Here is a 15,940-nt window from a genome sequence, read left to right as displayed (position 1 = left end):
TGCTGTTATTTAGTGATGATGTGTTTTTCCCACTTGTCTCTCTTTAGTTGTGCAGATGGTTTAATGAGGTTTTTACCTGCTGCTCATCTGTGAGAGGATGAATGTTAAAAACTCTTTTTCAGCCAAACAAAATGTTTCAGACGATTCTGTTGCATCACTCCTAAAAGTGTCAAGTTTCTTGAGAACTTCATCTAACGATGTCAGTGTTTCACCGAAACTGCTCTGAATTCAAACATAAGTGGTCCTAATGAGCGCCATGACATCACAGCTGTGTAGATGTAAGATGTAAACATCGCTTTAAAGGAGGCTCTGAAACGAGGAGGGCACCACACCGATTCATCTGCCTCCACCTCGTCCTGTCTCAGCTCCTCCATCGCACTGACCCTCTTGCATGTCCTTCTTCACTGCATCCAAGAATCTTGTCTGAGGTCTTCTTCTCCTCCTGCCTGGCAGCTCCATCTTCATCCTCCTTTGTCCATCATATCCACCCTCCCTCTGCACATGTCCAAACCCTCTCAGCCTCTCTGAGCTGTCCCTGTGATGGACTCATTTCTGATCCATGCTGCTCGGTGAACAGCTCACCACCATCTTTAAACCTTCCTTTTCACTCTTGTTCCTCTCCTTCTGTCACAAATAACCGCTGACACTTTTGTCGAGTTTTCTTTCACTTTTAGAAATCTGGTACAAAGCAAAGACAGCACGTCTCTCCTGTCTGAGCTCAGCTGCTCTGTCTGTAAAACAGAGAATATGTGTTTTTAAAGCCTCAGTTTGGTGCATCAGCTCCATTATATACCACAGGGGAGCCTCTGCTGTTGTCCCCAGACTCTGGAGTAGTCCAACAACTTACTCAAAGCAGGTGAAAACAGGTTTTTAGGAACTATTTTAAAATGACAGAGATGAAATGTGGTTTTAGTCCTTTGTGGATGTTTGCTTGAGGATGGCTGGGAGTCAGACATGTCAGGATTAATTGACTATTAAGGGTAACTTTCCACACCTGTGACAGCTTTCATTATAAATGGTGCTTCTGTGTAAATAGTCAGTGGCTGCTGAGCCAGGAGACAAGAAAAGAGCTTCACGAGATGAACTGTAAAAATCAAGAGAAAGAGTGTGAAAAGTAGAGTTCAGTGTCTGACGAAGGAGTGGAGGATGAGTAGTCCTGCTGACACCAAACCAGAGTCAGAGTAAACACAGTCAGACGACAGAGTACTGATGTTTCTGCCAGAACGCAAAGAAAACCTCTCAGGCTCCTTCAGGTGAAACAGATTTCACAGCACGAAAGCAGCGAGATGGTTTCAAGACCCGCACAAGACGAGCCTCCGAAACTTCTGCACCAAAGTGACAAGACCAGAACTGAACTTTAGGGTCAAACTGTAAAAAATGAGATGAGTCAGCACAGCCTGGAACAAAGCAGGGAGGTGCAGCATGTTATCAGAAACTACCGATGGACGAGTCGCAGTCCTCGGGCCTGAAAGCTGCACGTAGCGGTGACACTGATCCAAAGCACACGGCCGAGTCGATCCTTCACACTCGCTGGAGAGACTCTGGGGCGAAGTCAAACATGCAAGTCATGCAACACAACCCAGGACCATCCAGGACCTGCAGGTGAGTTCTACCGCCTGAGAAAGTGACCCACAACTATCGCAAAAACCTTTAAAGGAGGGTCGTCTCATTATGTATTGCTACAGTCAGGTCCATAGTTTGGTGTCCAAAAACAGTTTTTATAGTCTTGCCTCTGAACACCATCGCAGTCAGCTGACCTCTAACAGTGACTTCACACAACAAAGCAGAAAAAGCCGAGTCATCATTTTAAAGGCAACTTTTTATTTATTTATTGGCAAACAATTTGAATTAGGTTGTAGCAACGCATCTATGTACACCCTCAGTACAGTGACAACGTCAGAAAGCCTAAAGAAACACACACTCTGTAATACAGCTCGAATATACGATCGTTTATATGAACACGGGTCTTTTTTTTTTCAGTTTCAAACATATTTTCACTTACTTTCAGTTTTTGGTTTGGGAGACATCAAAAAGGACTAAACTGAAACAATACAATCACATCCAGAGCTTAAAATCAACAAACATTTATAAAAAAAGGAAAATAAACATGCAGGTTTGTAGTGCAGACCTTTTTTTGTCTGTGAATTCCTGTTAAAGACGGAAACGAGGAGCAGATACAAAAAGAGAGTTGTTATACAGCAATTACTAAAAAAACCTACACCAAGTCTTTTTTTATATATTTGTATTAATCGATGTGCAAAAGAAGCTCATTCAGATCCTACATTAAATACATTTATTATGTGAATGCTACCGTGGTGTTCTTACAGGGAGGAGGCGCCGCCGGCCGCCGCAGTGCAGCGCCTCAGCTTGTCAAAATAAAAGCATAAAAGCCTCCCGTCATGTCGTCCCTCCCGTCAAACAAACCCTACTGAGTGTCTTCGTGACCTCGCGCCGTTGTGCTTACGGGGTCGTGAATGAAGACAGACGATATGAACGGCGAGTGTTTTTCAGCGTTAGTGTCAGGAGAAATATTGCACATGGAAAATTACTGTAAATGCTAACAGCTCGATGAGGATCACAGTAATTTTGAGCCCGATTGTCAGCCGATGGTTGGCCAGCGGCAGGGCGGCGCGCGCTGAGCTTCGGCTGACAGGAAACAAAGTCGGAGCTACAAACACAAACTAAACTAGGTTTCAAACAACAAAAAAAACGATTCAAAATGAGTTTAAACAGGAAAAAATGAAATTTCTCAGACTCTAATCTTTTAGCTTTCACATCTGCTGATGCACTGATAAGCTTTGACTCCTTCAGGCTACACCCTGACCTCCGCCTGCCTGGTTTCAAGTTTGATACGTGTGTAGTGTCACGGAGGAAAAACCAATCGGTTAATCAATCACGCATCATCGAGACATCGTTTAAAAACTTCATAATCACTAGTCGGTTTGTGTCACCCTTTCAAAATAAGAGAACTCAGCCTGTGCGGGGCCAACAGAAGAAGGGAGGAAAATCCGATCTGATTTTTTTGACGGAGACACAGGATATTCTCTGGATTTCGGAGCTACTGACTGACCAAAGTGAAGAAGGTGCTCGACTACGACAGAGAGAAAGAGAGGGGGGTGGGGGAGAAGAGGCGCTGCTGCTCGAGAGGGTGGAGGCGGAGTTTCTGGTCATCCGCCTTTCTTCTCTCACAGCACCCGAGGACGTCCCCGCTCTCCCTCCCTAGCAGCGGCCGAAGGTCTCCTGCGAGGCGTAGACCATGTAGAGGAAGCCGTCCTCGTCTCTCTCCTGCTCGTAGATCTCAGAGATGGGCGTAGACACCGACACCATGCTGTGCTGGTTGACCAGCAGGAAGAAGGCCTGCGTGGGGTTCAGCTGCAGCCGGCGCCTGGAGGAGGGAGAAAGGAGCATTATGGTGCTGCTGCTACCAAGATCGCCAACACTCTCTATCACGCGGGATAAACTCAGTTTGTTAAGACAGAGGTACAACAGACGAATCAGGTCATAGATTTATAAAAAAAGGAAAAGGTTTCACAAAACTGTAAAAAACCAGTCAGACTTTAAAGGAAACATCAACAGTCAGCTCAGCTTTTCAAGGCTGAATTATGAGCGTTAACAGTGAAGTGGAAAATTCATCCACCCATCACTTCACTGTTTAAGGTCAAGCTGGAGATAAAATCAGTTATCTGAACTCCTGCAACTGACATATCCTTCAGCCCTGCAGTGGGTCACAGAGGTGTAACCAGTGGGTGTGGGTTCACCTCTGCAGTAGGAATAGAAGTGAAACTGGGAGATGAAATGATCACTGTGGGTTTTCTAACACATGACTGTTTTTTTTCCAGCTGTGGCAGCGCCTCCTGCTGCAGTTTCATAGAGACTGAGGGTTCAGAGGGTCGTACTACGGAGCGCGGTTAATGGCTCGGTGAGCGATGCCGAGGTCAGAGATTTCTGTTTCATGAAAGTGGCTCTCCTTTTACCTGGCTAAATCACCATGGTAACTGATGCTGAGCACACCACCTGGTCAGCCGCAGGTTGTGTTTGGGTTCCTGACATGATGTACGAGGCATCACAGTGTAAAACGTGTAAATGTTGTCCTCTATCACATCGAGACTATTGTTACATATTCCATATGTACGGAGCGTGACCCGTACATGTGACCCGTACATATGTAGATAAAATAAGAATGAAATAATGTCTATAAAGGAAACTCCATCAAACTCCAGGCTGAAGAGTTTTAAAAACAGAAACAATAAGTCTCATTCTGGCCTCTGAATGACACGACCACAGCTGCCGGGCACACACTTTAAACCCCGCCTTCCTCTCCCATCCGCTAAGCTCAAAATAAAGAGAGCCTAAAATCACTTAGAATTGATTGAGAAGTCGATCACGTGAGTCCTGAGCAGGTCCGGGATGAGCGAGCGCATTTTTCTAAAGGTCTTACATCGGCCGCCCGTCTCTCTGTGTATTGATTTTAATATCCTTTTATGTTCGTTTAGAGCTTTTAATCAACAAGCAGCAGCCGATTCACCGTAAAGGCTGAACCACAGATCACTTTCACCATCGATTCATCCGCTGATTATTTTTAAGATTTACTTTTGTTCATAAAAGTCACCAGTTATTGAATTATTAGTCAAACTTGCTGGTTATCATTTCCAAGACTCTTTAATCAAACAAACAGAATAACCTGCAAAGACTCAGTCTGCATCAGGAGCAGCTTCACACATCTGAGCTGCAGGTAATCAGCTGTTATCTCTCATCTGTGGCTTCTGGCTCTTTGATGAACCCATCTGACTGTTCTGCTCAGTCCTTTGCACAGCTTCACATCACACTGGAAGTGTTTCCCCAGCAGAGCTTTTAGGCTGCAGACTCTTATTTTGAAAATCAACAGGCTATATGCTGTTCCTGTGTTGGACCTGTCATCATCTGCGGGGCTTCGGGCAGCACAACGTTACAGCGAAATGAAGAGCCGTTGTTTCCTGAGCAGAGTCTCAGACGAGGTCATCTGTTTAGTTTTTGTGTATTTATTTATATTTACTATTTATACCAAAGCTAGGACCTCCCCGCTGCACCAAACCCCTACAGCGCCCCCCGTGGGTGGTGGGCCCACAGGGGTGCACCAAGTCTTCTTTAGGCTACACCCAGCTGTGGCTCCAGGGTGAGATCCTGGTGACCTTGTCCTGGGTGGAGTACACTGCACCCTTGACAGGAGCTTTGTCTCACACCGAGGCTGAAACACAAACGTGTGCTTAGTGTCCAGCACTGTTAACTGAATCCTGCTTCATTAGAAACTCTGACGGAGCTTTCGCTTTTTCTAAACACTGAGGATGTTGAATCCAGGAACACGTCTGCATTATTATTTTTCACCTCCCTCCTCTTTCATTTTCCACCCTCAGCCAACGCTTTCATCTTGTACAAACTCCAGCACGCTGACCATCTGTAAATCCACTGATGCACGACGGACCTACAGCTAATTAACTCTTATGGCTGATTCGCATTTAAAAAAAAAAATAAGTACCATCTTATTTCTGCCTCCTCAGCATTTGGATGATAATTATCACCAGTGGCCTCACAAACCACAGACATATTATAGTTTATTATATGTCTTTACTGCTGGACTGTAAAAATTTTAATTTATTGGCCCGTTATTCTGTGGCTGGATGCAAGGTGAGCCTCTCCTCCTCATCAGGCAAACCGAACTGTGCCACATCCACCGACTTGAAACTGCAGTAAATGTATTTTAAAGACTACAGACTACAATGCACGCTCACTGACAGCTGCACACACACACACACACACACAGATGCACACATGCCAGCTAATAACCTGCAGTGCTGGTGCAGCTCTGCTTACCTGATGATTTTGACCAGCTCGCTCATGTTGACGTGGTCCGGTACCAGGAACTTGGTCTTGTCCAAAACGGGCAGCTGTTTCTCTCCCTTATACCGTTCAATGATCACCTGCAGGCACAAAGCACACAGACGAGTGTCACTAAGACAAAGACTCTGCCCTACAAACATAGACTGTATACAAAAGATGCACACAGCCACCATGAAGTTTGTGGTTGGTTTAACTTCTGCTCTGTAGGCTTGATTTTAGCATTTTAGCTGATGCCATGTTCTTTAAAACTACAAGTGGCCATATTTGAACTGAACCTCAGACTTCTTGGATGATCTGTTGGAGCGATTACCCGCACAGCCATGAGTGTGAGCGTCTCGGACATTTTAACATGTTCTTTCTAATGGCCAGCAGAGGGCGACTCCCCTGTTTGCAAAAAGTCTGATTGTATAAAAGTCTATGAGGGAAAACATCCCTGAGCTTCCTCTCTCTGTGACCTCAGTAAACTGTCTCGGTGAGTTCGTGTGTCGCACTTGCTAGCCTCAAGTCTGTCAAAATAAAACACGATGTTTTGTAAACAACAGTTGCACTTTGCTTCCAGACAGTTAAGATGGAAAACACTCTGCTTTGAAGTTTCTGAAATAGGACTCAACAACAGGTGAGATGATGTTAATGATGCCCATCTTTTATGTACAGTCTGTGGTTGAAACCTGATTTTCTGGCTTTTTTCCTGCTGTATGGAAATATAACAGCACACAAATGTGTAACTACACAGGGAGTCAGTGAGCTGTAAGACTTTGAGGTAATTATTTAAAGTCACATCTGAAATTTTAGCTCACAAAGACAAAATTAACAAAACTCTATGTTAGATTAAAACCTGTTCTGGGAAATATGATCTAGATCTTTATATATAATCTCTGACTGGAAGACATTCTTAGTACAAGGTCAACTGTGGACCAAAGCATCACATCGATCCCTCTGAACTGGAGACTGGTTTGATTTGCTGCTTTCAGACACTCCAACCTCTGCTTCCTGCACTCTGGTAACCTCCGGTTCATCCCAGTGGAATCATCTTTATTCCCACTAACAAAGCTCAGTGAAGTGTGGTGTGATTAGGTGTGAAGCAGCTTACGGGGATCTTGTTGGGGTGCTGCTCACGGATCTGCTGGACCTCTTTGCACCGGTCAGCTGTGGACAAAAGACACAAATGGTCACAAAAACAGAAAGTTCATTTCTTGTTCGGTCGAAAGAGGAACCATCCTCGTTCTTATTTTGAAAGTCCAGCCAATGACAACCAGCTAACTCTGACTTCATGTCTGCTTCCCTACAGTGAGGCTGGACAGGTGGATGATGTCTCGAGTCCTGTAATCAGACAGACTCCAGCTCCACCCGCTGGTGACAGGAGCCATCCGTCACCTCTGTAGGGTCAGTTTAACCAGAACCTGCTTAATGTGCTGCTGCGCTGAGCTCACCAAGGATGCTGTGGCCATGATGGTGACTTCACCAGTGGGGCAGCTGGTTACCGCTCAGTATGAGCTTTTATGAAGGGCGATCGTGGCCGTTCGTCTTGTAATCGGAAGGTTGCCGGTTCGAGCCCCAGCTCCGACAGTCTTGGTCGTTGTGTCCTTGGGCAAGACGCTTCACCCGTTGCCTACTGGTGGTGGTCAGAGGGCCCGGTGGCGCCAGTGTCCGGCAGCCTCGCCTCTGTCAGTGCGCCCCAGGGCAGCTGTGGCTATTGTAACGTTTCATTTCTGGTGTGATGTGTGATTGCATACAGAGATCACGGAGCTGTTTAGTGCAGTGCAGAGATCCATTCACCCACACAGCTGCAACAATTAGTCAGTGAACTACACAGTCAACTGACTGAATGATCATTTTAGTCACTTTTCAGCTAAAGATTGGTTAAAGCTTCTTAAAAGTGATGAAAAAAAATGACATGATAGTAAACTAGGTGTAGTCAGAGAGGATCTGTTTAACGACGTGGCTAATTAACATCAGTCTCTTTGTGTATTTCCCCCTCTTCTTCCACACTAAGTCTTTTCTCTTTTCGAGGCAGAGCTCTGAAGTTTGCATCTCTTCACAGCTTTGCATATCATTATTATGTTAAACGTCTCCTTTAATCCTCCGCAGGCTTCCTTTCAGTACCCATTTAAGCTTTGCAATGTTTTTTTCTTTTTTCTTTTTACTGCCTCACTATCTAATTTTACAGCATGCTGCCCTCTCTGAACCTCCTACTGGCCTATTTCAGAAAAACTGCTTTTCCTTTTTCAAATACTGGTCGGGTTCAAAGCTCAGGTGGCTCAGAGCAGCAGCAGCTGAGTGTGAATGGCTCCTTTGTTTCAGTGTGGAGGTGTTTATTGGGAGCCAGCTACAGTCCTGCTCCAGGTTCTGCAAGAACACCTGTCTTCAGTTTGAATCTAAATATTCAGAAATATTCGTCCTCACTGGGCTCCTGGAGAGAGTCACACCTCCCACTTCTAAGATCAGGCTTCACATTTTCCTTTCTGATAAGCTTTATGAGGTTAGGGCTGGAGCAGGTGACCCTGAACCATCTGTCTGCTCGTCACAGCCTTGATTATACTTTTCACGTCCACGAGGACAGAAGTGAAAGAAATTTTGCTATCAGACGGTGATTGTTGATTTTTTTTGTGATCGTGAAGACTTGTCCACAGAGAATTTGCATTACAATGCACCAACTACCATGCACCCCAGGCAGCGGCACAACAGGAATGATTACTCAGCCGTTGTGCTTCCAGCCGTCTGTGTTGGCAACTGAATACAACCAAGGCTGAAGTCTGTCTTTATTAATCACGTCTTCTTCTTTCTTCGTCTACCATCAAATTTCAGGAAGAAGATGCTGAAACAATGATCCATCCTTTTTTTTATGGCTAGCAGAGGGCGACTAATCTGGTTGGAGATTTGAAGAGGTTCATGGGAAAACGGCCCCTCAGTAAACTCTTTCCTGTTGATAGGCTCAATCCAAACAAGATGGCGACGGGGCACACGCTCAGCTCAGGGCTTCATAACAGGATTTATGATGGTGCAGTCGCTACGCCCGTCTTCACTAATGTTTACACTGAAATCTTAGTCGTCCGAGAGCGACTTTTTAATGAAGCGTTTAAATATTTGCTGTGTGAGTCTTTTGAAAACGTTGTATCTGCTGCAATAAACAGACGACTGGCTGTTTTCTCTTCTGTGGTTTGTTTTGCCCTCCTTCAAAAGGTGGAGGCAGATGGCTGCTTGTCCCTGACAATGGCATCTTCCCATTAAATGGGTGTTCATTCTCCCCACCGTCGTCAAGTGCAGTTCACAGGAGATCATCTGATTGTTAGGGTAAACACCCCCAGAACCCCAACATGAACTGGTGCTATATGAATAAAAGTGAACTGGAAAGCGTATTATAGTAACTCCAAGTGTGGTAAACATGTCCCCTGTTGTGTAACTCGTCTGTAATGTGTGTCAGTGTGACACAATGCAAACAGCTGCTAAACAAACAGCACGCACAGGTCTACAAGAGCGGCTGAAAGCAGGTTATAAGCACAGAGCAGAAGGCGGTGAATGCAGCGTTTCTTGCATCTCTGCTGCTTCTCTGTAAATGGAAAGATTATGCAACGAGCCCGACTCCGGGCTCCTCCCTGCCCGGCTCTGGGGGGCTGTCTCTCGACCTCATATTTCAACATAAATCGCTGAACACGTGTATTGGGATAATGTGTCAGCACATGTTGTTTTTCCTTTCAGCAAACACAGATCAGTGAGATGATCCGGCCGTGTAAACGGAGGCCTAGCTGGCTGCGAGCTAGCCGGACAGTGACCCAGATGGCCCTTTAACACCTCTCGGCCCGGAGGATGCTGCCTCACACAGTAAAAACGGGATTTTCACCTTTGATTCGCCACTAAAAGAAATACTCTGTTAGCCTACCTACCCTGGCTCCCGGACACTTGTAGCAGTTACAGTAACCCAGCACCGACACCGTTTGTCTGCACTCTAAATACAAAGAGCTGAGCTAGGCGGCTAACGGGCTAGCAGCTCAGCGGCTGTTTGCAGGCACTTAAGCCAGGTAAATAACACCTTCCCCGGGGCTTTCTTACCAAATGTCCTCCTTTGTTTGAAGGGTCTGTCGGACGGCATCTCGGTCCCGGTTATTAATCTGTTATACACTAATGAATAACGCAATCGTTACAGCAAGCAGCGCAGGTCCGTCTCTTCGGTTCGAGTCTCTGGTTCGTCTGAAGCCAAAACAGCTCCGGACAAACAAAGACAGTAAACCGAGCCTCTGACGTCACCCGCTGCATTTAAAGGGGCCGTGCATCGATCCCTGAACCCAGAGAGCAGCTTTACATTCACGTTAACAGAAGTGCAAAGTTTAACCAGTTATACACCCAAGCCCGTGATTCACACGGTGATTCAGAGTTTAACAGACACAGCAGCGTCTTCATTTTGTACTGAGAGGAAATGATGAAAGGTTCGTGAATCAGCTGTAATGTCAGGCTGTGTTTTGCTTCAGCAGGGGCGTTCCTAGGTTTGTTTTAAATGAACTGGTACAAGGTGGGGGATGGGGTGTCCCAGTGAACTCTGATGGTTTTGTTTGTGTTCATAGACATTTTCTCTGTACTTTTCATCAGCTGTGTTGATTTTATCCATTTTTCTCCTTCTATGATCATTTTGTGTATCATCTTCCATGTTTTGATTATGAATATTTTGTGTTCATTTGCTGTTATTTTTGGATGTTTTTACTTTGTTTGTACTTTCTGCCTTTGTTGACTGTTTATAAAGACAGGAAGGCAAAACTGAGTGTTATTGGGAGAATTAACGAGATATGAGCTGTAGTGGAATGTAATACAAGTACTTTACTAAAGTTTTAATGTAAAACCCCAATTTAAAAAAAATTAAATTGAATAAAACGTAAATTTGAAATAACGAATGCAATCATTTGCAGATCTCATAAACTCATATTTTATTCGCCCATGGGAGATGGGCAATGAAAGGCTGGAAAAGTGAGCAGTGCTAAAAACACAGCTGGAGGAACATTTAGCATGTCTGTGATTCACTGGCAACAGATAAGTAATATGTTTGGGAATACAAATAAAAACTGTGGAACATTTTCAGAATGTTGTTTCTAATTTAAACACTGAATATCTCCTGATCTACAATAAATGATATCCCCGAATGATTCTGAGAATCTGGAGAAATCTTTTTGTGTAAGGAACAAGCCTCAGAACATTTTCTCAATTAAACCATCTGACATGTTTTCTATGTTCTATTGTACAGAAAAATGGGTTTATTAGATCTGCAAATGATTGCATTTTACAGTTTCCCAGATTTTCTGGAACTGAGGTCACGGTTGAAGTAAAAATATTTGTATTATGTTGCTTTTGACTTTTCTTCTGTTATATTTTAGACGCAAATATTTTACTTTGTACTGTGTACAGAACTCCCAGCAGTGTGTAAGAAACGAATCTTGCAGCTGAAGATGATTTTTAAGCGATGCAGAAAAGAATGAAACGACCATGAAATGTGAAAATGATTGCTTTTAGCAGACGCATCAGCTGAAACCTACCAGCTGACTCTGCAGTTCTTCTCTGCAGTGATCTGTCAGAGACACTATGACTGAAACATGGCCCTCAGAGTCCTGAAATCAAATCTTTGGCAGAACTACAGCAGCAGACTTTTAACTTCCAGACGCTGAAAAAAAGCTTTTTTAAACTCTCGTTTTGAGGTGCATCAAAGCATTTTTAAACCAGATGTAATTACTGACTCTACACATGCAGTCATGTCCTGTTATTTTCAATAATGAGTCAAAATTAGTGTCCCTCCTACGTCGTAACCCTAACATCAAGCATCATTCAGCAGCTGCTTTTCTGCTGGGTTGTTTTTGGATGTTTTTCCTTGAGGTGACATGCTGACCTCTTTTTATCTCCTGAATGTGTAACCAAGCAACTGGATGATAGTTCAAGTAGTTTTATCTGCTTCCTCCTTTTTACCAGAACACTCAAGTTAAGCACTCTTAGCCGCTGATAGATGCATGAGTCTCTTATTAAACAAGAAAAAAACAAAAAACAACAACAACAACAAAAACCAGTAACAAGACAAAGACACGGGACCGTTTTCAATTTTTGTATTTCAGAATTGTTACAAATGAACAGAAACTTGACGCGAGAGCAGGGACGTGTTTGTAGTGTCGCTCTCTGCTCACAGGTGAAATACTGCTCCTTAACATTTTTAACCATCAAAACAATAAATAACAATCTGCAGTTTTCCTTTAAGGTGGGCCAAATAAAACAAAGCACGTCCTTTGTTCTGCCTCGTATACTGGACCTCTGCAGACCAGCGTGCTCTGCTCCAGTCATATGTCTGCGACTTCACTGCTCACTCGTGTTTCGGCGTGCACGTCTGGCTGCTTGCTACACATGAAATAAACAGTGACATGAGGTACGCGCACGCGCGCACACACACACACACACACACACACACACACACACACACACAGAGGAGTTGGAATGCTAAAACATGGGAAAAAAACAACCCAAAAAACCTCCTGCAGGCTGACTGACCGTCCTCGGGGTCACACATCTCCACCTTCACATCCTGACCTTACAACATTACTTCCCGTGAAAAAGCTTCTGCTAAACACAATTTTTGATTTAAGGAGAAAAAGAAAATGGGCCGTTTAAATGAGAGTGATAAAGAGAGCGAACAGCCAGACGTCAACTCCTTCATCTTCAATCTGATGGATTCTGGATGACGATGAGGAAAAAGTCTTTATCTGTGAAGAAAAAGGCAAAAAAAAAAAAAAAACAACTTCAGGAACGAAACCATCTTAAATGTTCATATCCAGCCCTTTTAGCCAGGAAATAATCCGAATAATGGGCATTTTAATATTTCCCATCAGATGCTCTCACCTGGAGCGATCATGATCTCGTTCTTCTTGGAGCGCACGCGCATGAAGGTGAGGTCGTTCTGGGGGTCGATGTCTCGGATGGTGCTCCTGGCCTTCATCACCAGCTGGTGGATCAGCCCGGCATACTGCACCGTGCTCGAGTTGTCCAGAGTCGACTTGATGGGGATTCCTGAAGGGAAAACACCCAGTAACCACATCACACCTTATTTTACTGGTTCTCTGCTGCTGAAACTGAAGCGTGACAGTAAAATAGATTTCAATTACTCAAAAAAAAAAAAAAAAAAGTAATTAAAAATGGGACGAAGAAGGAAAATAGTTTTGTCTTCAGTAGCATTTTGTCCTGTCAGGTTACAGCTAAATTATTTAAATTCACAATTTGATGGGATTCCAGCTTTATTATGTACCAAGGAAAATGTAAGTGTGGTACATTAAAGGAACAGGGCTCAATGAAACCCAGCAGACCAAAACAAAAACATCAATAACAAATACATTTAACAGAGTGAAAAAAGCACATGTGAAAGTTTATATATGAAACAAGCATTCCTGATTTTTATGGAATTATCACAGCTTGAAGGATTGTTTTCCACGAATGACAGTTATGTTTTCTTTATAAACTAAATGTTGTTTAACTTGTTATTGATCAGGTAGTGAAACAATGATCAATATGTGGAAGATTTTTTTTGTATTTAATTAGAGAAAAGATTTAAGTCATTCGTAAACATGAGTGAATGCTGCTGTAGCACTAAGGATGCTTTGTTTCTTTCCTCACTTCTGTTTTCATGTGTTTGTATAAACTGATCACGAATCGCCTTCCTACACATGGCAGTGTGCGGCGTTTTAGCTTACAGCTGTGAGATTGCTCCTTTTTTATCTCTACAGCCTACATGTGTTTGCTCAGCACCACCCAGTCATGTGACAGCACAACAACAAAACACAATGAGGCAGAGAGGAGGAGGAAGAGGAGGAGCAGGAGGACTGTGTTTGTAAAGGGATGTCTACTTTTTGAGGAAACACACTGAAAGTAAAGCATCAAGTATCACGATCTGACACTGACACTGGTACCGATATTATCAATATTATGATCGATCCAGCCGGGTTTTCAGCGTTCCAGGGTCAGTCGGCTGTTTCAGGAGTAACAGGAGGGGGGGAGCCAGAGATAACACCTGCAGGGAGCAGGTTAGACAGGCTCACAGGGTCTGTTACCATGGTAAACGATTAGGGAAGGGTCACAGTGTCTGTTATCATGGTAACCGACTATCGGGAAAAATAAACCCTAAAATTTGCCTCAGTTTGAACAAACCCGGAGTTTATTAAACATGTGTTCTGGATCAGACCCCGGAGGACTTATAGCTGCAAAACACACAGTGGCAGTCATAATTAGAAACACGCAAAGAGCGGAAAGGTCTATAAAAGAGGAGGGAAAACGACATCATTGTCGTCTCACCCTCTGAATTGGCGACGATGATTCCCTGAACTCCTTTCTGGCCCTGAATCCTCTTCAGAGTTTCTTCTACTTCAGCCTGAGGGACGGAGACAACAGTGAGAACTCAGTCATTTCATGTGAGCTGATAAACGGATTTAAATCATTTAACACCGCAACAAACACAGAATTCAAATAATCTCCCAGTGAGCGCGTTTAAAGGTAACACAAAGGGGGAAAAGGTTACAAATAAAGCTGCAGTCGTCTGCTGAACTGACAACGCCCGACTAGCAAAAGCAAGCTAGCTTTAGTTAGCAATTTATTAAATTCCGTCCTGTGTAAATTACAGTGTGATGGCCAAATATGTAAACGGTTTCAATAGATACTTATCAAACTGTCCTCTTATCCTACCATTTTCGTTTTTTGTGTACAAATTCGTGCCAAAAAACCCTCTCAAAGCTCTGTAAACTAGCAGCCAGCACTCCGGTTTTGTTGACGGCAGGCGAAGAAGAAGAACCTCCGGGGCAACTGCTACGTTTACTGTCCAAACCGAAGAGTCGGACTTCTCATACATATGTTTCACCGGCTCTTTTATTCCTTTTCGCCTTGATAAATTCCAATTTTAAGTCCTGGTTTTTCTTTGTCATATAAAAATAACATTAAACAAGTGGGACGGTCTGCATCGTTACCATAAAAAATCACACTGTTTAGTCACTTCGGTTAAAAACATAACATGGGATTTCAAAGATCCGGGGTTTCCCAGGTCAGATAAAGCCGTAAAGTCACGCGGTTCTCATGATATAGAACATCAATTCAAATCTTCTGTAAGCATAACTCTGGTTAAGAAATACAGACAAGATAAAGCCTCTAAATCAAAATCATAATATATCATAATACAATAAAACAACAGAATACCTGTGATAATAAACTAACGAAACTAAAACGCATTCACAGTGCAGAAATTGTCCCGCGTGAGTGACATGTTACTAATTTATTTCTAATTAATTAACTAATAGTTAACCGTACTGTAGTTCAGTGGTAAAAGAGGCGAAACATTGGTTATAGAATTGTACTGTACTCATATTTTTTTTCTCACTTATTTTCATTAATTTAATCTCAGAGCGTCAGATTCGGTAAAGTTTAAACAGCAGATGATTACGTTTAATAAATAAATAATAAACATATTAATAATATAGCATATTTACTGCATATACAGTATTTTAGAAAGCTTTATAAACATGGGCTTAAAATGTATTAACTGATAAAGTAAAACTTGCACTTTAGTTTTTAATGTGGTAAAAATTACATATTCTTATCCCTTTAAAATGTCGTGCAGTTCAACAAAAAAGCATAATCTAGTAGGAAAACTCTGGACATTTTTATTCCGTTTTATTCTATTTTATTTATTTATTTCTGAATGGTTTGCATATCATTGGTGGGCGCGGCCACCCTGTTTACAAAATGACAACGTTAAGTGAGACGTGAGCAGCCAAGACTGGACCGGAAGCTTACAGACGGACCCCTCAAAGTAAAACCAACAGGAACGCGATGGACGAAAGTTTTAGTAGAAAATGAGAAATTGAACTTTAAAAAGGCTTTTTGAGACCTTTGGAGCAAAGTCATCAAACACTTTAAGCATTTTCAACAGATTTGACTGGTGTTGTTATTCATGCCTTTATATAAGACAGCAGATCAGTGTTATTTTAAAACTAAATAAATAAATAATGATAGATGTGGAAAACATTTTTATAACCAAAAACGATTTTGTGAAGTATGCCCTCCATACAAT

General features: G+C 43.0%; 2 protein-coding genes across 2 annotated transcripts; both read right to left on the bottom strand.

The window, feature by feature from the left end:
- Positions 1-1,801: 1,801 nt before the first annotated feature.
- On the bottom strand, positions 1,802-10,101 carry map1lc3a (microtubule-associated protein 1 light chain 3 alpha). The gene is made up of 4 exons (XM_031735731.2): positions 9,922-10,101; positions 6,965-7,020; positions 5,848-5,954; positions 1,802-3,385 (listed from the first exon to the last, which is right to left on the bottom strand). Exons 1-4 carry the CDS (start codon positions 9,959-9,961, stop codon positions 3,220-3,222), a joined length of 369 nt encoding a protein of 122 aa, XP_031591591.1. The 5' UTR covers positions 9,962-10,101; the 3' UTR covers positions 1,802-3,219.
- A 1,832-nt stretch (positions 10,102-11,933) lies between these two features.
- On the bottom strand, positions 11,934-14,717 carry dynlrb1 (dynein, light chain, roadblock-type 1). Its single transcript, XM_031735742.2, has 4 exons — positions 14,563-14,717; positions 14,176-14,251; positions 12,733-12,900; positions 11,934-12,596 (listed from the first exon to the last, which is right to left on the bottom strand). Exons 1-4 carry the CDS (start codon positions 14,563-14,565, stop codon positions 12,553-12,555), a joined length of 291 nt encoding a protein of 96 aa, XP_031591602.1. The 5' UTR covers positions 14,566-14,717; the 3' UTR covers positions 11,934-12,552.
- Positions 14,718-15,940: the final 1,223 nt, after the last annotated feature.

The sequence above is a fragment of the Oreochromis aureus genome, linkage group 5 (genome assembly GCF_013358895.1).
Source record: "Oreochromis aureus strain Israel breed Guangdong linkage group 5, ZZ_aureus, whole genome shotgun sequence".
Taxonomy (NCBI): domain Eukaryota; kingdom Metazoa; phylum Chordata; class Actinopteri; order Cichliformes; family Cichlidae; genus Oreochromis; species Oreochromis aureus.
This window is presented reverse-complemented; position numbering and strand designations above follow the sequence as displayed.

What these genes read in the sequence shown, in the direction of transcription:
- map1lc3a (XM_031735731.2), bottom strand. Translation starts at nt 9,961, where the DNA reads ATGCCGTCCGACAGACCCTTCAAACAAAGGAGGACATTTG. An exon ending in AGCACCCCAACAAGATCCCC is followed by an intron (nt 5,955 to 6,964) that starts GTAAGCTGCTTC and finishes TTGTGCCTGCAG; the next exon opens with GTGATCATTGAACGGTATAA. An exon ending in GAGCTGGTCAAAATCATCAG is followed by an intron (nt 3,386 to 5,847) that starts GTAAGCAGAGCT and finishes TCCCTCCTCCAG; the next exon opens with GCGCCGGCTGCAGCTGAACC.
- dynlrb1 (XM_031735742.2), bottom strand. An exon ending in CATCGTCGCCAATTCAGAGG is followed by an intron (nt 12,901 to 14,175) that starts GTGAGACGACAA and finishes TTTTCCCTTCAG; the next exon opens with GAATCCCCATCAAGTCGACT. An exon ending in CGAGATCATGATCGCTCCAG is followed by an intron (nt 12,597 to 12,732) that starts GTGAGAGCATCT and finishes TTTTCTTCACAG; the next exon opens with ATAAAGACTTTTTCCTCATC.